Source organism: Apaloderma vittatum, unplaced genomic scaffold (genome assembly GCF_000703405.1).
Source record: "Apaloderma vittatum isolate BGI_N311 unplaced genomic scaffold, ASM70340v1 scaffold21650, whole genome shotgun sequence".
NCBI classification, from domain to species: domain Eukaryota; kingdom Metazoa; phylum Chordata; class Aves; order Trogoniformes; family Trogonidae; genus Apaloderma; species Apaloderma vittatum.
The window spans coordinates 1-27,212 of NW_009696531.1; the positions used below are offsets into that span (position 1 = coordinate 1).

The 27,212-nt window shown below is 38.4% G+C and overlaps 1 protein-coding gene across 1 annotated transcript; it reads right to left on the bottom strand.

The window, feature by feature from the left end:
• Nucleotides 1-5,798: 5,798 nt before the first annotated feature.
• LOC104268661 (bromodomain-containing protein 3-like) lies at nt 5,799-27,212 on the bottom strand. Its single transcript, XM_009875278.1, has 17 exons — nt 27,021-27,212; nt 24,748-24,885; nt 24,404-24,533; nt 22,211-22,383; nt 20,744-21,115; nt 19,576-19,704; nt 19,186-19,374; nt 17,960-18,144; nt 17,593-17,885; nt 17,390-17,503; nt 15,729-15,851; nt 13,338-13,450; nt 11,916-12,051; nt 9,717-9,732; nt 8,751-8,865; nt 7,226-7,416; nt 5,799-5,970 (listed from the first exon to the last, which is right to left on the bottom strand). The coding sequence occupies exons 1-17, from the start codon at nt 27,210-27,212 to the stop codon at nt 5,799-5,801; spliced, it is 2,781 nt and encodes a 926-aa protein (XP_009873580.1).

A 27,212-nucleotide genomic window follows, 5' to 3' on the forward strand; every position in this document is an offset into this window, starting at 1 on the left:
AAAGGCGTTGCGGCTGCAGGTATTGCGTGGAATATTTATTAAAATAGGTATTAAGAAGAACACGCACGCAGATCTGAAGCTCTAAGTTTTTAACCTGAACTGATTCCAATAGGCAAGCCTGCGAGCAGAGGGTGCCGGATCACCGTTCATTACTGACGGTTCCGGCGGCCTTCCTTCAGTGCCGAGGTCTCGGCCAGCCGAAGCTGACGAGGAGCCGAAGGACCTCGCCGCTGCCCGTTGGCCGTACATTGCGGCACGCACCGGCGCCGAGCCACAGCCCCGGGTCGGGGCACAGGGGCTGGGATAGGAGGAGAGGCTCGGGTCAGCACCCGTCAGGTTTAACCTGCTGGTACGCAGGGTAAAGAGCAATTTAGAATCGGAATGGCTCAGGTAATCCAAAACTGTAAGAGAAAGTCTAACTGTATTAAGCAATTTGTTTTACAGGTTATAAACATGCAGGTTACGAACAAATACAGTTTATTACTTTGGGGAGATAACAAAATGTGGATGTAGTAGTTGCCAACTACCGTGGCAATTGCTGCCAAGCCCAGACTCAACTTAGCGCGGGGGCTGCACGCCTTCCCTCCTGGGTGTGAACCCCTTGCTTCTCAGGCTAGAGGGTACTAGAGGCTAGATGAGAATCGCAGCTAGTAACATAGGCCGGAATGGAACTGCCTGCCTTTTTGAGTGGGGTTACCAAATGTTGCTTGAATTTCACAGAAACCAAAGTTTGTTCTTGGACCAGGTGCGTTTGGAGGATTAGAAATGTCAAGATTTTTTTTCTTCTCTGTCCAGCAGTGCAAGTAGAAGCTGGTAGAAGACACCATGCATCTGTTAACTTCAAGATACGTAATTTAATGAGCTATTTAAATAACCCAAATTGGATAAGCGTGTATGCAGATGATATATATCTTTTTTCACTATACATAGAACACAGCATGTAGACAATTTTTGTCTGTAACATACCAAATGCTTTCTCCTACTTGTTCTAAATTCAGACTTATAAATATAGACATAAATATAGACGCTGAATCCTAGTCCAACAGAATTAATGCTGGCTTCCACAAGTTCAAAATGTTTCTTTTTTAAAAAAAAAATAAAAAGTGTAAGCAGCAGAAAGGAATGTTGTAAAGAATTGCCCATTACTGCATTGTCATGCATTTAAAAGTTTAAATAAGATACAAAACTGTTATCTGACTTTATTTTTTACTACTAAAGATAACATCTTCAAGTAGCTGTATAAAGCCGCTTAGCTTCCTCTTATCAATAACACAAATGAAATATCAGCAACACACATCAGCTGACAATGCTGATTCATGCTGTTCCCAATCTCTCCTCACTGTCTGAGTGTGAGCCCTACAAATTCAAGGTCAGGAGCTTTATCAGGCTGTTGGACTGCTTGAGGCTTCTTCCTTCTCTTGGACAAGAAGAGAAGGAGCAACATCAGAAGCTGATGATTCAGTTAAGACATTAACCTCTGCAGACTCCAGTAGGATTGTGTGACTCATGCCTACCAAGCCTGAGCCTTCCATTCGTGCTCAGATTACTCATACTGCCAACCCTAGGATTAGCATATAGCTAATTTCTTATGCATCAGACTTTGTGCTAATAACCCTTCTTGTAGGGAAGAAGCCTTTGCAGCTTCTCAGTATCAGACTAGCTGCAGCAGGATTTTCCCTGAAGTGCACCTCAGTAAACCAGTGACCCAGTTAGATAAATTAGAAAGTTTGGCAGGAGCCAATCAACCAATGCTGTTTATATCAGAGTAGTCACCAAATTCATTAATAAAACAATTACCAGAATGAATTAGTAGAAACCATCCCCTAAGAAAAATTTGAGAACCAAGGTTGGAAATCCAGGAGTTGACCACAACCTCCTGTTTAAAGAAAGGCTGATGAAAGCCCAGTGACAGGTTAGACACAGCATTCACAGACTGATAGTAGCCATCTAGAATAAAGGAAGGATTACAGATGGAACCATGCTTGTGCCTTGCATTTGACACATTTAGCAAGGTATTTGGCCAAGCTATGCCACATTTCTCATACAAGTCAGAGTTAATCTCTTCACAAGAATATAACTAAATATTTTTAGTTTATACATCACTGCCTTCATAGGTTTTATGTCAGACTTCTAAAGTACACAAACCTTTAGCTATGCCATCTTCACATATTAGATACAAGTCCAGTATGAGAGCTGGGGAGATGATAGTGCTGGCAACCTAGAAGCTCCAAACAGCTTTTGCACAACAAAATTGCATAGTTGAGTATTTCTGGCATCTCCAGCTACGTTACTTCAGCTGTCCTGTTAGCCAAGGAAGTGGTAGAGTTGCGCTTTTGTTGAGGAAGGCTTTCTTTGTACTATGGGATCATTATGTCTAACACGTCACAAATGCCTTATGTTTTCCAGCAGAAGAAAGCTTAGAATCTTCTATATATCTCATGTGAATAAGGAAGAATTAAAAACACCAGCAACTGTTCTTCTGTCTTCCTTATATTTTGATTTTCTCAGCTTCTACTCTAAATTATTGTTCTAATGAGTGCCAAGCCAAACTAACCCCAGGGCAGATTATCTTATGTGCTTTGTGCTCTGTAATGTGCCATCTGCCCACTCATCTTTTGTCAATTCAACCAATCTCATTTCTCTGAGACACAAAAGAGGACAACTGTGCGCATCACTGACTCTGCTTCCAGACTGATCAACTAGTAGCTGATAGTAAAATGTTTAATATATTCCATTTATTAGTGACAGAGGAATTTTCTTCAGTTTTTGACCGTCTTAGCCTTCATTTATGTGTAGATACAAACTACTCATGTAGGCACAAGTATAAAAATGACACATTAGTGCAGCTTCTTTCACAAATGGTCAAGGTAAATTGATGGCATAGCAGAACTTAGCACACATTTTAACTGTTAGGTAACTAACAGTACTTGGTCTGTTTAAGCAGCTTGTTTTTTGCAGGAGTTATGTACAGAAGTGGTGCTTCTGCTTCCTTGAGTGAGGTCACAGCCTTAGGCAAACAGAGTCATTATAGACTTGCTACTCACTTGCATTTGGAGGGCATCTCCCGTTCCTCTGAATTTAGCCTTCTGTCTGGAGGTAGGAACTGATTATCCTCTTTAAGGGACTTGTAGGTTTCGATTAAAGGGTTTATCAGATTAGCATCAGCAGCACTGATGATGTGACTTTTTAAAGGGGCAACACTACCCCTTCATACCATTAGCAAAGCCCACGTAGTTATATAGAATGGATGAAATGCAGAGAACAATTTCTTGCCCTTCCCTCCATCATCTCCTGTTTCCAAGGCAAGAGGTCTTGAGCCTGCATTAACCCACTCAGAAAATATGTCTAGAGGACAGCAAGGTAGGGAGTCCTGAAAGTGAACTGTAATATTTCATGCAGGACTAATAGCTGTTAGTGATGTATAAACTACAGGTGAAGGCAGGCCTAAATCCCTTTTGATGTGGATGTGAAACAAGACATCCTAACAGCACCACTTCATATTATGACCCATGTTTCACCCCAAATCCCTTTCCTAGCCAAGTGCTCAAGTCTCCCAAACAGCATCATACGCTTGAGCATGCATCCAGGCAAGACTCATTTAAGAGCACTTCCTTAGGTGTTTCAAGGGGTGATATTTCCTTTATCTGAAAATTCAGTTATTTGTAGAAAGTCTTGTCCGCTTAGGTTACTTAATTGGGTGGGTCGTGGCAGATCCTCACCACAACACTGTCAGGGTTACCTTCATTGCGAACTTTGATCCAGGAACTTGAGAGACGAGAGGTCTCCATAAAGAGAGAGAGTTTTGGGGGTGAGGTTTGGTTAGGTCAGTGGCCTCCAGAGTAGAGTGTGGGAAGAAAATATTTAATACAAAACATTTTTTAAAATTATAGAATAAAATGAAAAAAAAAACAACTAAACAACAATATTTAAAATATTTTAAATTTAATTTCTGTGTATTTTTTATAATATAAATAATATATTAGTGGAGTAGAACATGTATATGATGTATAAATTAAAAAATAAATGTGTCTTGAGGCACATATTTAAATTTTTTAATGATGGGATGCATGATGAAAAAGATTTGGAGACCACCAAACTAGATTATCTCAAGGGGGCCCCTTCTACCCAATGTTTCTATAATACACATTGTGTTTTGGTGTTTATTCTGTAAGACAACATTTTATTATTCCTATATGTAATCTGAGGTAGCTAAAATGTAATCAACAAGAATGTAGGGCATTTAGACTCTAGTTTCTCCTTCAGACAGGTATCTTAACATTAAAAAAACCTCTTGCGTTAATCAGTCTTTTGAAACCGGAGCCAAAAGTGGGATGTTTTAGATGAATGCTTCCTTATCCAAATGTTAACATATAATATATTGAGCAGAAGATCAACATGTTTGGGCCTTATAAAACGTGCAAGTATACAGGATTTGTTGCTGAAATTATAGAGCTCTAAAAAATGGTTTCTTTAACAAGTAATGTTTCACACCCTTTAGAAATCATCACTATTATAGAGGTCTTCTGTCACAGCCCAGATTCTGTGCAAATGTGTCATAGTAAAGTGATTGTTCTAGAAGAAACCACATATTTGGCAAGACCTTGGTTTAAAGTAGTTTCTACAGGTGCATATTTAGTATACTGTGACTTAATACAGTCAAACAAGAATTTGGCTATGCTCAGTATAACCTTCTCAACTGCTTCTGAAAAGCATTGGTTTAAAAAAATAAGAAAAAAATAAGTTGATATTCTCTCATGCATATACACACAATGTATGCAACTGTAATCAAAAGAACAACTACTTTCCACTGTGTGGCAAACTAGATTACATATATATTATAAACAAGGTGCAGAAAGGTCGTGTGATGCTACGGGTATCAGTGAAAAAACTTTTAATATTAAACATTTGAGAGGAGCTAAAATGCTCTTTAAACTGACCTAACATTTAAGCTTGAAACAAATAAACTTAAACATTTAAACGCGCGCATTTTCACAGTTGGATGTTGTAGTATTCTAGGAAGTCGACTGACTCAAGGTCCGACCTCAGGTAATGTTCAAAGGCTCTGAAAATGTCTCTCTGCCGATAGTAATCGAACCCAAACTCGATCTGCAAGAAAGCACATTAGTGTATTTTCAAAGCAGTCGGCCATTAATGAATAATATGCAGGTTAAATATATAATAAAGATTTAAGAAAATACTGCAAAGCTTCTTCCCAAAAAATGTATGCTTCCTCTGTTATTACAAGTTTGATTGTGCGTGGTGCTGAAGCCCTCTCTGAAGAGGGCTGACTTGGGCATCTTATCTGAATCTAGCATCATCTCACACTGCATTCCATTGTACAATATTATGAATTTAATAAAAATGTTTTTAAAAAGTAGCAATTAAGAAACGTGTTATGTACACTAATAAAACCAGTAACGTTTTTAAAAGGCTCAGTTCTGATATTTCAGCTCAGAACAGTATGACTACTGCTTTTGTTGACATGAAATACGTTAAAGATGACAGACAGCTTGCAAGGCCAGAGGTTTGAAATTATTCAGAGGGCAGGAAGTCCTCTTTAAAATTTGTTTTTACCACACAATGACTCTAAGTTTATGGGAGTAATAGAACCAAGAAGGTAATTTTTTTGTATTACATCACTTGAAGACTTAATTTGAGTTTCCTGTTTCGTTTTCTGGACTAACTCTTAAGGTAGCATGGTTCTGTTTTTTCCAGTCATTCAGGTCCTTTAAAATAAGGACCTGAGCTAACATTTTTTTGTTCTCCACTAGGGTTGAAATAAAATCAGCTGGCAAGAGTCAGCAACTTACTGCTATTCTCCTTCTGCGCTCTTGCTCTAATTTTTTAGCCACGTTACGGTCTTCAGGAAGAATGTATTCTTTTGCTTCAGGCAGTTGTTCATTCTTCTGCACTTCGCTCTTTGGCTCGCAGCATATTGCTGCTGTGGCATCCAATGGTGTGGCTTCACAGCTGCTTTAAAGACAGGAGAAAAGATCAGTATAGGATAAAAGTTGTTTCTTCTTTTTCTTCATAATAAGACTTTGCAACTGAAGAGAATTCTGCAAATAATTTAAATCAGTGCATAGCACTCAGACTGTGGTTGTGCTTTATATGTTGATTCATAGTGATTTCCCTTTGCAAGAGGTATGTGCATGGAATTGTTGGGCTGTAATAGGTTAAGGTTTCCTGTGTTCTGTTTCCAATCTGTCTGCATACAGCATTTATATATATGCTACACAAAACTTACATGCATTTTCTTTGAAAGACATACAAGCTTAATTTTCTGTTACTTTCTTGGGCCATGATTTTTTGCTTCTACCTTCTTCCTCTTCAGCTAGTTATTCAAGGTAGATTTCACTAACTTCAGGCAAGCATCTGTAATGTCTTATTCTACAGGGCTACATGCCTGGTTTCCTCCTTGTGGAAAACCACAGTAGCTGAGGGTGCCTGGCCTGTTCACTATAAATTCTGATCAAGGAATGTACTCTTAAGTCTCTCAAATGCTCTGTTTATTGAAATAACACAGTTGAAACAAGTGACTGACAGACAGGAGCAGGAGAATTTAGGAACCAGCTCAGACTTATCTTCCACAGGGTCAAACAGATAAGAAAGAAACAAGACTATTGAGGAGGGAAATACTACAGAAAGAGTTTCAAAAAGGCGGCAAACAGCAATCTAAGATACTACTGCAATGCAACAGTTAGTAAGTCACTTAACCCACTCATCTTAGTGACAGACTGAGATACATCTGTGGGCACTCACTAAAGAAGTAGCTGCAATCCACTGGGGAAGAATACTACAGCAGCAGCTTATGGACCATGTTTCTCTACAGCCATGCAAAGAATTCTGCTGTCTGAAGGGGTGCACGCTGGAACTCCTTTAGCTATGTTAACACCAAGTTCTTCAAGACTAGATTATCCTGCTTTCTCTTAGGATAGCAATAAGATGGGGATTTTCCTGGCTACAGATGAAAGAAAGTAAGATACTGAGGAGAGGTGTGAATGCTGGTCATGACCAGAGGAGAATTTTCTTTGGCTGCTGAAATGGTATTGCTTTGCAAGGGAGCATTTTGGATGTGCAGTTGTGCTTGGAGTGGTACAGCTCTCCCCCTTCATCTGACACATGGCAATCACCTAATCCAAACCATTTGTTCCTGAATAAGCCACTTGGTAACATACAAGCGAAAAAAAGATAGAATAATATTTAAACATATGTGGTTACAAACCTCTCTTTTTGTTGAGGAAGGTTTTGTAGTTCCTTCTGGGCTTGCACCTGGGCTTGCCTTTTTAACTCCTGCATTTGGTCTCTCTTTCTCTTTAATGCTTGTTGCCTGAATTGATTGAACCTCTCAGTAGGTGATTTTATTGGAGCAGGAATCGTCATCGTTTTACATAAACTTAACCAGGAGTTTATATTCTGAAGTTAACAGTAAAAGGAAAACACAGAAGAGGCAAAAATAGTCTACAGCTACTGATCATCTGTTACCTGCTTAGTTCTTATATTAGCACAATATTGTTTTGACTAGACTTAATCAAGAATAGCTACAACAAAGTATCCTTACTTTGGCAGAATATTAGTGCAAATACAGCAGTCCAAGCAGACTTCAATATGTTTTCTCATCAACTTTGAGATTCTTCAGCAGTATGCTAAAAACCCTTAGCATTTGTAGCTATTCATACCCATTTTTTACTCTTAATCTTTTAATTCCAGAAAAAAAATTCACAAGACTGAGCTTCTGCAAGGTCCACTGATGATATTTTAATAAGGAGAACATCCATCTCATTTCTATACCTAATCCCTACATAACAACAGTTTTGTGTTAGGCTTATGGGATTTGTTTGTTTTAAATGTCTATGTTTTCTTTTCTGCCCTTCCCACCACCAGTGGCACTTTCTTCATATGTAAAACAGTATAAACTCAGTATTCTTAAGAAGTACTGCTTCTAGTAGAAGGTCACTTTTTAATGAAGGAAATACATATTTTTGGAATTTAATTCAATAAGTTAGTTAATCATTTTCTAAAAGCTAAGTGCCTACAGAAAATTCCTTGGATATTTTAATTCGGCAGACTATATACAAACTTTTTAGGTCCAGAGGCTGACACAATCAGTTATTTATACTAATAATTTTGATCTGATGTTTTCAGGTAACTGTTTACCATGGAAGAATTTGAATAATGGGTAATAAAATTACCCTATTCCTCCATTTAAGATAAACTATTGTATTCTAGGAAATATTTTGTTTATTTTTTCATAAAAACCATCAGATTATTTCCCAGTTGCAATAATGTCATTGAAAGTATATTGCCTTGTTTTAGGATGAGTTTTTCAATAGCACCCAAGGCTATATTCCACCCAACTCTTATTTTTATTACTGGATCAGCAAGGGAAAGCACACTAACAGCTTGAATAATTAGAACTGGATCAAGGAACACTAGCTCCTTGTTTTAATATTAAAACTAGATGAGATAAGTCATATTTTTAATGACAACATGTATATGTTTTTTTTTAACCTAATCTTATATTATCTAACTTCTGAAATGATCAGACCCCATAGTTGAGGGGGGTTTTATGTTTGTTTTTAGCACTAGAAATGAGATAAACCTCTACAGGTTATAACAATGCCCAAGACCTATTAGATACTAAATATTTGAATCATAGAAGACCAGATTTTCAGAGATGATCGAAGGATTCCTCGTTACTGATTCTAGTATGCATGCTCAAGCTCTTTGCAAGTAGGACTTAAGCTTACCTTTTTTGGAGGAGTATTGGATTTTGTGCCATTAGGCTTGTCATTGGGTATACAATGACCTAATGGAAGAGTAGAAAAGATTTTGCGCTTATGTTGATTGTATGGACTATTTTTCCTGAAATTTAATTGATAAACAGTTACACATTCTAGAAATTGACCTAAGAATTTACACCACAGCTTTTTCTTATTACTATTTGGTTCAAAATGACAGAAATACTCCCAAACATTTTCTGACCTTAAGTTGAACTGGTCCACTTCTTTCCAGTTTGGGGCAGAGAAAGAAATGGTTAAGCTCAACTACAGATGATAAATTAACTCCTGGTTAATTTAATTTGTCATATATAAACAGATATAAACAACAGATATCATTCAGCAATACTCCTGTAGCTTAAGATGTTTCAGTATTTAAGTAAATGTTTAATAAGAACCTTAAGACAGCACATTGAGATTCTTTGTTATACAAAGTTTTTAGATGTTTGAATCCAGAAGATTGAAGGCAGAGTATCAAACCATCAGGCAGTTTGTCATAAAAAGGGTTTTCAAAAAGACCTCACAGCCTCCAAAATTCAAGACAAGAACAAGCCTAACCTTCACCCAATTCCCCCATGCATTGCCTGTGAGATGGTATAATTGCAAGTGAGCAGGAGAGTTTTTACTATACAGTCGAATGAAACAGAATCAAAGACCTCTGAAGTCTCAAGTACTATTGATGAGGCTGCAAATCCTGGTATCTCCATCCCTGTGGACTCCAGCTTCAGCTAATCAAAGTCTAGCTAGATCAAATTCTGTTATCAAAGGCTCGTTCTCCTCCAGAGTGGAACGCTAGTATATTAAAGTATCCCTCGTAATACAATAAACGTCTTTCATCAATCATTTATCCTGATACAAGCAGCTTAAACCTTCATATAACAAACTTGACAATCACAAGCACTGAATACTCTAAAATAAAGCAAGACCTTCACATACCCCAGAATGTCTAACCCTGTTGTTAAGAGTGTTAAGATCAGTTTTATCAGCCGCTTATATTCACCAGGAAGATCCACCTGGAGCAAACTTCAGATAAATTTAAATTTATAGTTATGCCTGTTTTAAAGCTCTAGATATAACATGGGAATAGGAGGCTGTGTCAAAAGTATTTGCAGCCATGGGCTTCAAAACATGTAATTTAGAGGTACTTGCAGCAATGCCAGCCTTCACAGAGCCTCTTATTGAGAGATCCTGCTTTTTAATTTGAAGGGAAGCTTATAGTTATCAGTTTTGTAAGTTAAGCTTCTTAACAAGCCACCACTGAATTCAACAAGACATCAAGACCACACCCATACCATCAGAGATGTCAGAAGTCTGAAATCAAGAACTCTTATTTCAGAAATGCAGGTAATCTCACAGAAATGCCTGAGACAGTGGGACTCTGCAAAATTCAGTGAGTTGCTCTAAACATCCAGTTCTAAAATGAGTTGCCCTAGTTTGATGGAAGTAGACGCATATAATGCTGGGCATTCACTGCACTTTCTATCAATAGATTACAGGCCCTACAACGGTTCTGGATCATAAATTTTTTTTTGTTGTTTCAAAAGCCCCCAAAACAATACAAAAAAGCGCGAAAATCCTGTGTTCTCTGTCCCCCTTTCCAGTTTTCTACAGGAGTTAGTAGTGGGAAGGCTAAGATAACTCTGAGCACAGCTGAGGCATGTATCATTTCAGGAACAGTCAAACAGCACTGTATGATGGATGGGGGCAGATAACCACACTCACGTAACAGTGTTAAAAGCTCTGCTTTGCAGCATAGTGCTGAAGTTCAAAGGTACTTAAAGGCAGAGTCTCATTACTGGATACTTCCCATATTAAACAGAGAAGCTCTGCTAGAGCTGTCTACACAAATGTCCTTGGAAAATAGGGAGAAGATAGAAACAGTACAAATTAAGTGAGCATTAGGAATAAGAAGTTACGAGGAATTTATGTGAAGGAGTAAACAATTAAATGTGGAAGAGACCAAGCTTTCTCAGCAGCTTTGGCTTTTCTTCTACAAATGTTAGAACAATGAGCTTGGCTAATTCAAGCTTGTTTTCCCAGCCCTTTAAAATAACACCAGGATCGTGATAGTTAGGCATGCAGTATACAGGACAGGAATTCAAGTTTTAGGCAGCCTCAGAATTTCGTAAGCGAAGATCATTAGCTGAATCCAGGTACCAGCTCCAGCTGCTACATGTCCTGGCAAAGGGGATCAGAATGTGTATGGATAGGTACATTAATACCATGAAAATACTGAACAGAACATCTTAGAGAATTAAATCTCAATTTTTAGGGTTACTTCATGTGTGGTATCACTAGGTCTGCAGCACAGATGTTCAAAGTCTGGAGGGCCGGTTAGCTCAGTGGTTTGAGCAGCGGTGCTACCAACAATGACAACACTAAGGTTTGCGGGTTTGATTCTCGCTCGGTCCCCATGTGTTGCCTGGTCTAGTCGGGAGGTGGCGTCCCTGCCCATGACAGGGAGGTTGGACTAGATGATCTCTAAGGTCCCTTCCAGCCTAGGCCATTCTATGATTCTATGATTCTATGAAGGTCCAGCTTCAAATTCTTTAGTTTGAAACTCATGTGAAGTCTGATACATTTCTGTACAAAATACAGTTTTCAGGGAACCTGTTTTTCTCGTAATAATTGCAACACAGTCCATAGTGAAAGCCTGCTTGACATTGCTTTACTGTCAGATCCTTGGCACCAAGAGCTGGAGATGGTAACTCAAAATACACACAAAGTGCCCTGGAAAAAGAGCTCCACGAAGCTTCAGCAGAAGCCAGGTTAAACATCAGTGTTCAGCAGATTAGAGCATTGATTCTCTCAGAATTCCTAGAAGATTGGGTTACTTATCTCTGGTAGTAAAGTCAGAAAACTAAAGTTGTTAAATCAAAGTCATTAGCTTTATGTGTTTGGGAGGGGTTGTGTTTTGTTTTTTTACACAAAACAAGAACGAAATATCCATTTAATTTTGCTTAAAAAAAACACAACAAAATCAAAAGAAAAGAGCAAGGGAAAACTGAACCCCCTCAATTATTCCCCAAATTGATTAGTATACAAGTGTTCAGTGTTTTATTTCTTTAAACCAGGTTCACATACATATTTTTAATTTAACATATCAGTTACAGTTCTTATTATGACAATACGTACTTTGTTCTTGAGTTACAGATATCAAATCAGCAGATCTCTCACTGTTTTGAAGTTCATTTGATTTGTCTAGAGGTATTGTTTTCTCAGCTTCCTTACTCCAGTCAGTGCTATTAACCTGAGAAGTTTTGTTGGATACCTAGAAGAGAAGTTAGACTTCAAAGTATGTTCTGAAGTGCTATACGTGGATTCCTGCCATACAGAAGCAGGAATAAAGATTTAAATGCATAGAGCAGTAAATTGTTGGAACTCTAGCTTCTGTAAACAGCAGGGAAGAATTAACTTTCGTTTATACTATGGTAGTCAAAGCAAATTACTGCATCAACACTTCAGATTCAGAACATGAACTGCTCAGAGATCGTGAGTGGTGGGTAGGTAGAACACAAGAAACTAATACAGGCTCCTTAACCCTTCATATGGTACAATAGAAGTTAGTTTTACTATTGTAAAGCCTGTTGCTCCTCTAGTTTACAGATGAGGGTGAAGGGCAGCTGCATTACTTCAGTGGTAGTTTTTCTCTGCCCAAGGTAGCGTAGTTTTCCCCTTGAACGGGGGAAGGGGTTGCGCAAATCTGAGTCTCGTAATGTACTACTTGTTGCCTTGGATAGTGGGCACAAATGGGGAAGGGCAAGTTGCTTTTCTTCCCTTCTTGCAGGACACATTAATGTGCTTATAGATGGAAAGGGTAGTTTCTATCCATTTCAGAAAGTGAAAGCTATTAAAACCTGGCTAAAGCAGCTATGTTTGGAAACCATGTTCAGAAAGATAGTTAAACATCTTAAGATGGAATAGGTCATGCTGCTGCAGTAACGTTAATAAGTTCCTGTGTAACACAGAGGCCTTTCTAATCAGGATACTCTCCAAGAACATATTAAGACAGATTGACAGCAACTAAATATTTCACAGCCTCCTATGCAACCCTGAAAGCCTCAATTTCCATGGCTTTAAGAACAGGAAGAAAAAAGTCAACATATATTCCAAGAGAGGCGCTAGAGGGTTCATAATATTACTGAGCTTAGGAGATTGATTTTTCTAGAAAACAAGAACATATAAGTTGCCTCTCTCTTCAGTGAAACTGCAGGTTTGCAGGGTGGGCTTTTAACCCACAAGGGGTAAGTGTCACTTTAACACTGAAAGGAAACAAAATAAGCTTTATAGTATGTTATGAATTGATATATTGATCAGACAAACTCTTTCAGTTGCAGCCAACAGGCAATGAAATTATGTCCTATTCAAGGATAAAAATCACTTTGTGAGTGGCATTTTAGACACCTTTTGTTGTAAAGCTGGAGTTACCTTCGTTGCATCAAATTCAAGCCTGGAGTATTATATTAGATCTTATTTTAAGGAACATGTAAATTACATACAAACATGCTTTAAAGAAGTTATTTGAAATAAATGCATTGGAGAAAAGCATGTATTCACCTCTGGAAGAGCATGTGTGCACTGACTGACAGAAGACTGATTTGTCCTTGGAGCACTCGGAGGAGTTTGCTGGTCTCGAGCATCATGCAGAGAAGATACAGCTGAGATTTTTCCTGAGAAAGAAGTGGTGTGTGATTTCCCCTAACATGCAAAGTGCAGTCGTACATCTCAAAATTTACATCATGCTTTCTATAATCCATACCCTGCAAGAACTTTTTCTATTACCACTCTATAACCTGCAAAACCCTAAGATAAGCTTATTAGGCAATACAAACATTAGTCCTGCCACCCTTTCTTTCCTCGGCACTCAACTACAGCCATGATTCTTGCCATAACAATTTTACCTGAGGAAGACAAGGCATTTTGTTTTGATGGGTTAGGTGATCTAGTCTGTAAAGGCCAGTGCCTCTGCGGTACGTGGGGCAGTGGCTGCCGCAGTTCAGATGATGTGCAGCTTTGCAAGCTAGTAGTAAGGGATGATGGCTGTGCTTGCAGAACAGCGTTGCAAGATGTCCTCTGTAAACACAGTGGTGCTGTCTAGAGAGAGATTGCAGCCAAATATTAACTTTTATAGCTACCTGATTCCCTTCACCCTCCACCGCCCCAAATTCCACAGTTTCTAGAATTCAGTAGTCCTTGTATTGCAATACTGATCTAGCACATTCTAAGAGTTTAATTGTCAAAAAACTTAGGAGGTGAAGTGCACTGCCTTGGTCTGACAAATACAGAAAACCTGTGAGAACAAGATGTAATGTGAGGGTTTGAAGTATGATGTTTGCTGTTACTCAGAAAGTCTGTTAAAACTGACCAAGCTGAAGCTTGCTTTCTCAAATTTATTGCTGCCATACTGTCACTGCAGAGGCTGTGACAGAAAAGAAAAAAGAAAAAAAAAAAAAGGGTGTTGCATAATTCTTCCCCTTGGTCTTTGCTTATAAAGATGCAGCAGGAGCAGCTGAATAAAATATAATTCTGGAGAAAATTGCTGTTGCTTATTTTCAGGTGTAGACATGAGATTATCCATAAAGAAAAAAAATATTTAAGTAGTGTTTGCACTATTTATTAGGTCAACTCTATACTCAAGGATCAAGTCAGAGAGGATTTTCCTTTTTGGGGATCAGTGGAGTGGGGTGTATAGGGCATTCTCCCGCTCTGTGTTCCCTTCTTCACCCAACATGGAATTACCACAATGATTTTAAGAGGTAAAAGCCTCAGGAATTATCTTATTAAATCAGCTTTATACAGACATAAACTGCTTCTAACCAACAACAGATTTTACATCTCCATGTAAATCAGTCCTACAGAACAAGTAGCATTCAAGCCGTATTCATTATTTCCTGATAAAGTTGTGTCATTTCCAGTACCGTTGTATGTAAAAAATGACTTTGTTATATCCATTCCAGTCAGTTTACCTTAGGCTTTTTCATAGAAGTTGGACAATTCTGCCTAGCTCCAGTCCGTTCTGAGCGGGTTTCTGTAACTGTAAATACATTGAGGTGGGCAGAAAAGAGGGGGATGGAGGAAGGAAAAAAAAAAAAAAAAAATCAGTCACTTGCATATATTTCATTATTTACACATGCAAGATGTGAGTTGCAGTTGGAGAGGCAAACTTCACAGTGAAAGGAAAATTATTTGAACACATTCATTTCAGCTTGATGTCTTTAGAGGACTTGCTCCAGATGTAGAAGAAAAACACAAAAAAGTTCTTCAGGATCAAGGTCTTTGCTGCCATCAACAACTTCCGTGTGTTTGCTTCCACACACCTTTAATGGGTTGAGCATTCACCTCATCTTATACTGTTACCTCATACAGGTACCTACATTGTAGACCTTCAGTTTGGCAGATGTGTTCTGTCCTAGAAAACTAGGAAGATCTGTGTACAGAGAGACGCATCCTTTTGATTTCCTGAAGCTGCAGCAATGTAACATCCCTTGAACATGCTTGAGACAGCTTAAGCACCAGGGTAAGCTTTGGCTCTACAGTCAATGCCATTGGCATTTCTGTCCCTCGGCTTAGGGACTGAGCCTTATCTGCAAGATAAGGCACCCTTCATGCTGCAGACCAGAAGATGAGAATAGTGTAAATCAGACTTACAAAAAGGAATCAAGACCACAGGAGTAAGCTATAGCCTAATAGTCAAGTCTTCAGGTTAGATACTCAGACCTCTTACCAGCTCATTTTGGTCCCTAAAGTTTATCAATAAGTTGAGTGACTGTTTTAATTATTTTTTTAACCTACAAACTCAGTGATAAGTTACTAATTTAACAGCACTTCATTTAATGAGCCTTCAACATGTAGCAAACCTACAGGAGTAACTGAACTCCTTGGTAAGCATGTGGAACAGTAGGTGCTGTGAAGGTTTGCGTACACAAACACAAGAGGAATCTTTCTGACCTGATTCAGAGTCACTGCTGTCTGAGGAGCTAGAACCACTGCTAGTACTGCTGCCAGAGTCTGAGGAGCTGCTGCTGTCACTCAGTCTGCTTGGTCCAGTAGCGGACTCAGCAGTGTGTTCAACTGCAGGAGGAAAAATAAAGAGTTTAGAACAAGCCGCAGAGGTCCAGTCTTCACATACAAGGCTAAGATCTACCTTGTTAGGTCTCATCTCTCATATTAAAGTTCATCTGCTATTTCCTTGTCCACTATCTGTTTCACAGTGGATCCAAGACCTTTGCAGAGGAGGGAGGCTTATTGGCAGCAAGCTAGTTGAGTGAAATAGCCAAGGAGGAGCTGTAATTACACAGCTTACAATTCTATAGTAGGTTGAAACTGTGCTGTCTTAATACACAATTCAGGCAGTTTTTCCCCATAAGTTTTCTTGCTGTCAAGAACCTGTTTCTGTGCTTGATACTGCTGCCAGACTTACAGGCTAAGGTCTTTATCTATAGCCAACTCTCCTATTTCCCAAGCCATATGTACTCCAGAATTGTCATCTTTTGCCACCTCCCCACCATCTGACTGTTTTGCATCGGCAGCATTGCTTTAACACTGTTCACAGTGATTTTGCAGTCAAAAAGCCTTTGAAAAATGTGTTGCTCTGATCAAAGCTTTGAAAATTATAAGCTACATGGATACGTTTACCTAGACACAAGTCATTAAGTACCAGCTTAAGCTCTTCCTTGTATATAAGCCAGAGGCCAATTGTAAAGATTTCTTGGTCTGCCTTCTTTCTCTCCCCACAACATATCCTTTGCAGTTGCTTCCTTGAGCTTTCATCTTTCATTTCTAGAATGTTTTCAAGCCATCACATATACCAGAGAGGAAGACTGTTGACTGAACTAATGCTGGATACAAGCCTGTGTCTTGCAGGGCTGTTTCTGTCATTTCAGCTAACTGGTTTTACATAGGAGCTTAATAGATATCCAAGAAGGCAATAATAGTACTCACTAGTTTAATGAGGAATACCTTGACCTGTAATAGCAGCATTAGCTGCATCGATCTGTTCTCAGCCCGTGACAAGTATCATCAGAAAGTATAGATATGCTCAAGTAGGTACTGAATTTCTGGCTTTGATATTGAAACACAATATTGCCTGAAAAGCTGAATTGATTCTCCTACAGCACTTCCTTAGGACTAAAACAGCACAGCACACCTCGGAGTGATGCAGAAGGCTTGCTAGCAAGACAGCATTAGTAAGGCTGCAACCTAGCAAGTATGACTAGAATTTGTCATTCTTTGATTAAGGCACAGGAAGTGAATTGCAAACAAATATGTAGGCTGTGGGACATTCCTCTTTCCCCATGTTTTCGTATGTCAACATAAGGGAGAAGGTGTTCAGTGTCCCTTAAGCTCTGAAGCAGTTATCTCTACCTGTAATAAAGGATTAGATGCAAGAATAAGGAGGATGTTTTAGACAGGACAAATAACTGATTGAACTTGCTGTGACTCCAGCTCACTCAGCATAGGAAGAATCTTAAGACTGGCAATGGGAAGATTGAGACCTTAGCTGTTCCAAGGAGAAAGTCCCCAGCTGCATAACAGTGCATATGCCCAAGGGCAACATCGCACTTTAAGCTATACCTGTTGCAAATGAATAAAATTGAGAGTCACATTACATTTTAAGTTCTTCTTCTTTGGGTTTAGTTGGCCACTGATATCCAGTAGTCTCTTCTCCAGCTCTTGTTTCCTCTCAGAATTAAGATGTTCTTTCAGCTTTGTTGGTTTTTTAGCTGCATGTGAAACAAAAGTTAACATTGCAGCAAAACAGAAAAATCCAGGGTTTGGTTTGTTTTTCTAAAGCACCACTTATACTACATACCCTGCTGCTTTTCTGGTCTCTTACACAAACAGCTTGCCACATATTTCTCTAGTTCTCTGAGTGTTGAAGTCTTTAAAGTTTCAAAGTCTATTTTTACATCATCACAGTTAGAGTTCCTCAGTGAAGGTTCTCTTGACTCTATTATATGGACTACTTTTTGAAGCTTATTTCCAGGGAGTTTACTTATGTTCAAACCTAACTTCCGTTTTTCATGATAATTCATGGGCTTGGCACCATCTTTATCTTCTGACTTATGTGCCAACAAGACCTGCTGCATGGTTCTTTTGGATTCACTGCAAGAAAAAATAATACTGCAGTAACAGCAGTTTAAAGTTATTTGGCACCCACACAAGTCCCCCACACTTACATGTTTAAAGACAGATTTTTCTTAGACTTCTTGTGTTTTAGATTTTTCTTCTTTTGAATCAGGCTCTTTATTTTAGTTTTTTCCTTGTTCTTACTTTTCTCCCTTTGAACCTTCTCTTTTTTCTTTTTCAGTCTAGGTGAGCATACTTTGGTCAGAGCATACAATTGCTGCTGAATAGCTTTGATCTGTCAAAAGCAAAAAAAGATAAAATAAATGCTGATGGTCTTTGGCAATGTAGGAGGAACAATAAACTGGTCCTCAACATCACAGAATTGTAACAGCTGAATGGATATTAATAGGATGTTTGCTTTAAAATGAGGTTTATTTTCCAAGCATCTTACTACACTATAGATTAGTCATAGACTATGGATATAGAAGATACTGTACTACTTCTATTATGCAGATATTTCTAACAGTGTAAGTCTTCTAGCACCTCATAAAGAAAAAAAAAAGGCAAAAAAAAATCACTGCAGGAGTATCCAGCACTTTCTCTAATTTTAAGCATTTAGGAAGTACGCAAGTGCCTTATTAGGCAAGATCTCTGCAGTGTTACTGAATTATGCTACTGAGACTGGGCTAGTGCATCTTCAACCCATAAAGTCCAATTGTTTTGTGATATTAAGTCCCTCATTTGACTAGCAAATGCTAATTTCCCCCACAGTTAACAGATACAGTGGCAGCAGGTTAAAGCACTATATTCAAGCAAAAGGAAACCCAGTTCCATTCTTAGCCAGTGAAGCAAAGCTATGCTTCATAGTAGCACAAGCATGAAATACCTTCCATTTTACTTGTGAGCTTTCTGAATTAGAATTTAGTGATTTGCATTTGTGTGGCTCAAAGGAGACTGCACACAAGAACAGAGCTCCACCATCATTTGAAATAAATGCCATTGGTAAAAGTAAGCTACAAGTGGAGTGTCTGGATGTTCTCATCATACTACAGCAACACAGTTTTATTTTTTAAAAGTTTGAGAGTCATCTGAAGAAGTGGTGGGCAAAAGCACTAAAGCAATAATTCACTGAAACCAGTTTGTATTTGCTGAGGCACTATTCACTTACCATTTGGATGTGCTTCCAAACAGGAATAAAGTTCTGTATTAAGAAGAACAAATGACTACAGAATCTTTTAAATATGGATTCTTGGTGCCAAAGCCTTAGAATTGACAATTGCAAGGGGCACTATCAGAGATAATATAACGGTTAGGCACATTGAGTACTAATGCTTACTTGCTCCTGAAGCTTTGCAATGTGCACCGTTTTCTCCTGTTTGGAGTCTTCAGATGAGTTTTCTGCTGAAGAATCATCCTTACTGCTCTCACTGGAATAAGCTTCTGTCTTTTGTCTTTTAGGCTGTGGCAGAGGAATGCTTGCAACAGGTTCATGAGGAATTTTGGCAAAATGCCTCTCAAAAACATCCTAGAGTCAGGTTTGAGAACAGCAGAGAGGTCAGCACACTTTTCAAAATTCTAAAAGCATTATGAAGTTGCTGCTTGTCTTCTAGAAGCACACAGCAACACAGTGCTTGGTAACATGAAAAGATGGTGCATCAGGGAGAAGATGACCATAAAGGAATCTTACAGTCCTACCCTTTGAAGTCTGACTGAAGTGTTAACTCACCTGAAGTTTTCTTGCCATAGCAACTATTTCAAGGTCTGGAGAATTACATTTGTAGCAATTCTTGAACATTAATCTAACATCTGTAGCAAAATCTCGTATATCGCTATATTCAAAATTATCCATTTTCTTCTAGAGGAAAAGAAAATAAATGTACATTTAGTGCTTAAGAGTAGACAACTGTCAGAAAAAGAGGAGGAACAAGGGTTTTGACATCCAGTATCAGGTTCAACTTGTTTCAAGACAGTAAGTATTGTAAAAAAAAAAAAAATTATTGAAAGATCTGCTTCTCATTTAACACTGTCCCTTTAATAGAGTAAGGGAATTGCCTCTTTTAAACAGAGTTGCTAACTGTAATTGCTATAAGGACTTTGCAGTACTATCTTCAGCACTAGGTCAAGATGATGACGTTTGGGTGATTTTATTTGGTGAACTACACTGCACTTGGTTTTGATTCTAATCGTGATAGTTATACAAACCCTACTGAATAAATGTTAAAGTCAAAGTCATGGGCTAGAAATTGGGAAATAACCTTTTTATTGTGCAAGCCAGTTTTCAAGACAATTTCCTAGACTACTGAAATTCAGCCATCCCCACAAAGGTAGATTTTAATTTGGCTAAATACTTCAACCCCAGACAGATATGCCCAGTATTCACAAAGCACTGGCAATATGCCTACATCTAGAGTGGTTCCTTTTCACAGATGATGTGAAAGGTGTCATATAAATATCCAGTGTTGGTATTCCAGGGCAGTTCACCAAGGATAATGAGATTCAGAGAGAAGCAGAAGTGAACATTACAGAACTACATTCTGTTTTACAGAACATTAACAAGAGCATTGTGTATACAGACCGAAAGATATTTAACATATAGCCTCCTTGAAATGCTTCATGGAAGTGGTAGTTCCCTCACTACTAATATTAGCTTGTTCAACAAATAAGTTGATTAGCCACTACACACAGTCGCAGTGAGACTTAAAAGACTTTCTTAAGCAAGCTGTGGCTTAGTCTGTTGAGGGACATAAGGTTACATGGTTTCTATGTCCCTGTTTCTTTCAAAAGAGAAGCAGATTTCATGACACCTTTTTGACTAACGCTATAAAACCCCAGTCATTACACAAGTTTTTCAAGCAAGCACGCAAGTCACCCAATTCCCTCTGAAGCATACTTACTTTAATGGTTGCCAGGTCTGTAGGATATTTGGTGATCCCTTGGTTCTCGCCAAGTGAGGAAGATGCAGCATCTGCAGTTTTTAAGAAAGGCCACGCATATGCTGCATGTTTCTTTGAAAACATTTCTTTAAGTATTTCGTTACAATATTTTAGCTGTTCTGAAAAATGAATCTTTTTAAGACTTTCGGGTGACTGATGAGAACCTGGCAAGTATTTCTTCAGAAGCTTATTTGGTGTCTTATGTTCCTTTTCACCTTGGTGTTCTTTAACAGCTTTTCTCTCATTAAGTGTTGCAGGAGATTCACTGCTTGCTGTGAATACTGAAGTAATAGTTGTTGTAGTATCAGCCTTCCTTTTCACGCCTTTTTTTCCCTAGGAAAAGAAAATTTTACAGTCCAAAATACAGATGTCCAGAACAGTGGAAGAACACTCATACAGGAAAAAAAAAAGTTCTGACATTTTTAGATTTATTTACAGCTATTCAAGTCAGAGCAGAATGTGGCTTTTCCACAAGTTTAGACTGAAAACTTACAAGTTCAGCATGCCAAACTCAGGTGTAAAGGAAAGAACTGAGTGTAGTGCAGGTGAGGTTATGGTCAGCTCTTAGCCATTGGAGAAGACTCCAAGAAGCTGGTAGGTTATGAAGTTACCACAAAATGACTGCCATGGGAAGGAGAAAAATTACAGTAATTCATTTTAAGCTGCACGTAGAAGGCTTATCTCTGTTTTTCTTTAACCTGAGCCATACTTGATTTGGAAGCAATACAATGTGTGCTTCATCATCAATGTTCAGACTTCAGGAAAGTGTAAATATACACTGTAGGAGAGCCTGGCACATGTGTCTATTCCTCATTGGAAGAACAAAATCAAAACTAAGTAAATACAAGAGCGATTATCTGATTAAGATGTCAGATGTTCACATACAATTCAGACTGCAGTTAAAGAGATTTTGCTTTTGCAATCTACAAGTACCTTCTAGGCCGGTTACATAGCATTTAAGCAAACATTCTGGTTTTGTGAAGTCAAAGATTTGATTTACAGTAAAGACATGAAAAGGTATGAAACAGAATTTAGAACAAACTTAACTTTAGTATTAAAACCATTATCTAATGCCTCAAGGAAAGAACAGTTTCTACATCAAGGTGAAGCCTGCAGGAGTACAGCAGTACACTTCAGGAATGAACATCTTGAAGTTCGCTTTGTTTCTCTGAGAGCAACATTTTAAAATGACATTTATAAGAAAAGATGTACCAAGCAGTCATCCCAATGTCTGCTTGGTTTCTGGAATTAGTACTGGCCCAGTTATTTAGCAGAGACCTACAAAATTTCTAGAAATGTGTTACTATCTTCTATCACAATAGAAGCTTTGAAAAAGATACTGCAATAAGCATGGCTCCTATGGTTTTGCTGTTAGTGCCAGAGGGAGCAATTTCAGAATCTTCCTGAAAGTTATTTGAGGAAACTTACTTCTATTATTGGGACTGCAGCTGGCCTGGAAGTCGTCAGCTGAGCTGCAGAAAAAGGAGCCAGTGTAACCTGCTGCAGATTTGGAGCCATCACTGGAGGCTGCTCACTGCTTTCAGCTTGTTTCTGCATTGTGCTGTGTTCGTTTGACGTCTCAGTGCTGGGCTGCCATTTTTCTGGTTGTTTGAAAGCAAAGTTTCAAGTGAGGTCTTAAACATTGCAGTTAATTTCTTTCATGGTCAAACTGAACAGTTGTCAACAGAACCACTCTTCCACACCCACGTTATACAAACAAATACGGATGAGAACATTGCTACATACAGCAACATTGGTGTCCTCTTCTGCTCAGCACCCTTGGCAGAATATTCTGGCTCATGTACCGAGTTACCATATTTGTATTCAAGAAAGCCACAGATTAACATCAGAGGGAAGATTTAAGAGACATCACACCTATGTATATTGTAAAAAATGTTCTTGGCAATAAGAAAATCAAGTTGTTTTCTACATATGCGTAAATACCAAGCAGTGATAGATGCTTCAAACTGCATTATAAAGGTTCAATTTTCATAAGCGTAGTTAAGATCTGCTTATACTGCCTAGCAGTATTACAGACCTCCATCACTTCTGAGGACAGTTGAGGGCAATGTCTTTTTTTTTTCTGTTGGATTTAGCTGGTTAGATTACTAATGTCTTTTTCAGCTCTGTGATTCTGTTTAGTTCACACCTATTAATTTATATAACACAACCCTGTGCATCTCCATGGCAGTCTCTGAAATGCAAGTCAGGTGCCTTTTTTTTAAGGGAAATAAGCTGCATTTATAGATGTGTCTCTAAAGCCAAAGTTTGCAAAAGACAGGACAAAAACTATTTCCTTAATGACAGCACTGTGCTCTATTCAGTTCAAAAAGAAGCACTTAGAACATTTCAAAATTCATGCAAGCTGCATCTTTATGTGTGCAAAGGGAATTAGGGGACTTAATAATAGCAAGATGGTGTTAAAAAGCATCTCAACAAATTGTTGCAATCGTTTGAGAACAAAGAAGCTAACTCAGCTTCCAATACATTTTGCAGAAATCTTTTCTGAGAGTCACTTCTACCTGTTCAACCGATGTACTCTGCCAAGGCAATAAGCTGCTTGAGATTCTACTCAAATAAGATGGTAAGAATAAGAAGCCAGTTGAGTATCCTACCAGATGGCTTGAAAGGTAGTGCTGCTCCTCAAATATACCTTGAGGAGAAAGGTACACTTTTATCAAACTCTAATAATATCTTGAAGTAACATTTGTTTCAGATACTACCAGCAGCAAGGATAACCACACCACAAACAGCAGTAAAAGGAAGCAAATTAAATCATCAGGAGACACTGAAGAGCTGTGTAGTCACATGCTAAATAAAGCATCTCTTCAGTTCACCTAGTGGGAGCTGAGCTAGCCAAGGTCATTGCTCCATAGCTGTAAAAGAGCAAGCAATTAAGAGGTATCAGGATGAAGTGTTGCAGTCCTTTCAAGACATAGCTAACATTTCCCCAACAACTAACAGCAGTACCTTCAAGCCAGCTGGGGATACTACCTCTGTGATCTCCGATTAACCCATCGAGATGCACTGTGATCCCAGTCACTGCATAGTCTTACTTCTATGAATATGAACATAAATACTTATTCTTTGACAATGTCAAGAGCTTAGCTGTGGAAATGAGCACTTTCTACAAGTGAAACAGGTTATAAAGACAATTAAAAAGATATAGGAAGTCACTGATGAGTAATAAGCTGCAGGTAATCACCTGGCCCCTTGCAATTAGGCTTCCTGATGTCACTTCAAGGACTTACTATCTAATTTCCTCATAAGTTTGAGAAGTCTTAAATGAATTGTCCTTTTTGCAGGCACTGCATTTCACCGGAAGTTAGCCTGTGAAGCTGTACTATTACACTACTGATCAAATTGTTAATTCTGATTTTTACCCCACTTAAACACACTTCATTAGTACAAAATAGGAATTTAGGTAGTACCTGTAAAAAATACTATGGCTGCACTGAATCTGGTAAAGCCTTAGAGCAATGTTGTAACTTATCTGGTATGTTCTGGGAAGGGGGAGGCACACTCTGCCTGCTCCAGTTTTGAGTTGTGACAAGCTACAGAGGATTCCCCACTTCCAGCTTTTGCCTAATATGTTAACTCATCATGTAGTACAGGCCTTACCTTCTTGTTTCTTTTCTTTTCTCTTTCCTTTATTGAGAATCACTGGTCTTTCTTCTGGTGGCATTTGAGCTATTTTCTGCATAAAAACTTTTTCTAGTTCTTGGGCCATAAACACAATGTCATCACCTGGCTGCAAAATATAGTCGGTAACATTCAGAATAAAGGAGAGGCTGCAGTAATTGAGGGCTACCTTGTAAAATCAAAGCAGCCTACAGTAAAGTAAGTAAATCATGAAGATATTGACTGATATAGTGCAGGCTCCAATAATCGTTTGCTTGTTTTGGATTTGTTTGTATTGTTCAGTAGAATTAGTTAGTGGTAAGAGGGTGGTGTGTTCCACGTACCTTGTTATATATGTAGCAGTTCGAGAACATAGTTTTAAAGTCTTCAATGCATTCCGCTGCTTTTGTGTAGTAATTGTGTTCCAGACGCTTTTGAATGGTGCTCAAGTCCATTGGTTTCTTTATAATACTGTAATAATCCTACGGTTTTAAAAGAATTAGTCACATAACAGGCATCTTTCATATTAAGACATGAATATTCTTATACAATTAATCATTAAAGTTAAATTGCACAACAGGAGAATTGCGTCATGTTTGAAGGAGTATTTTATGTGAAGGAAGAGTTTCCCCTGTAGTCACAGGTACAACAGAAGTTAGTGTTCAGGAACTCTTGACCTCATACTTTCTCCTTGGTCTTTCCTGTAACATCCACAGCTCAAAGCCCCAAAGAAGATTTCATTCAATAGGACCCAGAGCTGTACTGGTAGCAACACTTACAAAAAGTATATGTACCTCTCATTTGTTGTCTCAATGCCTGAAGGAGCACTCCACTTTACAGAACAGATGGAGAAGCAGCCAAAGACAAACTTTGACAAAGACAAAGGCTCAATCACTGACAAAAAGAAGCCACCAAGTTTTCATAATTGCTGATCAAATACTTCATCTCCTGGGCTATATTGACTGTCCTCTCAGGCTTAATCTAGTGAAGATGTGGAAATATGTCTGAAAGGCAGGTGCAATGTGAACTATTGTGATTATTTTAGTAGCATGGCTAAAAGCTTGAGATTAAGAGCATTGAGCTAATTACCTGCAGGTACATTTGAGAAATCAGGACAGGAATATCCCCACTAAGTTCACATACACATTGTAATTCTTGAAGAAGTAGGAGAAGCTTCACACAGTGTTCTAAAGCTGTCCTAATAATCTCCTTTAGTGTAATAAAAAAGCTAAATACATCGTAGTGCAGACAGGTGAATTTACCCAAACAAACCCAAGGAAAATTTTAAATAATGCAGCTAATAATTAAACTTTGTCTGTTCTGTATCTTCTAACACCTGGAGGAGAGAGACAAGGGAGGCAAATATATTCCTTTTCCTTGCCATGGAGCCAGAGATTTGCTTGTTATTGTGCAGTGATTAAACTAACACATACTTTTAGAAGTCAAGTGGCTGCCTTAGAAATCCAGAGAGGCAGAACTGGCCTGAGGGCAGCTGCAAATGTTGCTACAACTCTGATTGAATGACCCTTAATATTAACCTTAAGTAACAGTTCCTTCCAAGAAGGAAAAAGGGTAAGAAAAGACACAGAAAATAGTCACTTTGACTGTGCTTTTGGACAAACTGACCAAGTAAGTTTGTCATGGGAAATAGCTGCAGATAGCTGCAGAATTAGTCTTGGAAATTTGAGAGAACTAAAGACTGCGTAAACTGCAGGAGGAAAAACTCCGCGCCACCTGAAGTGTACTGTATTTATATTTAACACCTTTCTTCTTATATACCGAGAGCAGTATCTTCTAGGTCATTTGAAACACCATTGTGTGAATAACCAGTGTTTTCACTTGACTGAAAAAACTGAGGTGATCCAAAACTGGAACATAAAGATACCCGAATTAAGACAGTGGGTCACAAGACGTTATATTCATTCACCTTGTTGCAGTTAAATTGTAACATAAATAAAACCCACAAGACAATACTGAACAAGAACTCAAGTATCGGATCTTCTGTTTCATAGAAGAATGTTCTACCACTGTGGTATGATAACACCGTATCTATTTTTTTTTTTCTTCCCTCTTTTTGCAGTGACATTTAATTCCTCTAGAAACTTCAGAGCAAGATGCCAAAGTTGGTGTGAAATTAAGTACTACAAGTGTCATTACTTCCATTCATCAGACTGGATCCAGATTTACATATTTACTTTAGGGTCAGTCAAATCTACTTTTCCATCATAGAGTATTTGACACTGAAAGAGGCTGGCTGCATCTTACTAAGAATACTTAAAGGCAAAAAAGAAATGCTCATCATATGCAGCATTAAAAATGCAGCTAAACCATCAGTAGGGGAAAGTAAGACAAGGCAGAATACCAACATCCAGAAACTCCTAGAAGCCTGCAAGAAATACTGATTTACTACAATTTCAGACAGAAAACAAAGGAACAAAGATGCAGAAACCAGAGAGAAAACAGTTTTCTTTCAGGCCTAGATTAATGAAAGCAGTTTAAATGCAAAAGTAGTCTTCTATGATCTGTTGCATTAGAAGAAGCTCTTTTAAGCTAACATTAATTCATGAGTTCTGTTATACTTTATGCATTAATACTCCAATTCCAAAATGGTTCTTACAGGAAGATTCAGTGCTGCTGCATCTACAGGCTGGTGAAACGGCCAGGAAAAGTTGTGTCTCCACATGGCTTTCATGATCACCTTCTGTAAGTACTGAAGCTGGTTTGTTTGACAACCATTATTGTTGTTATTTATGTATTCTGGTGGAGGAGGGTTAATAATAACCGAACAGTGTTGGTTTGGAACAGACAT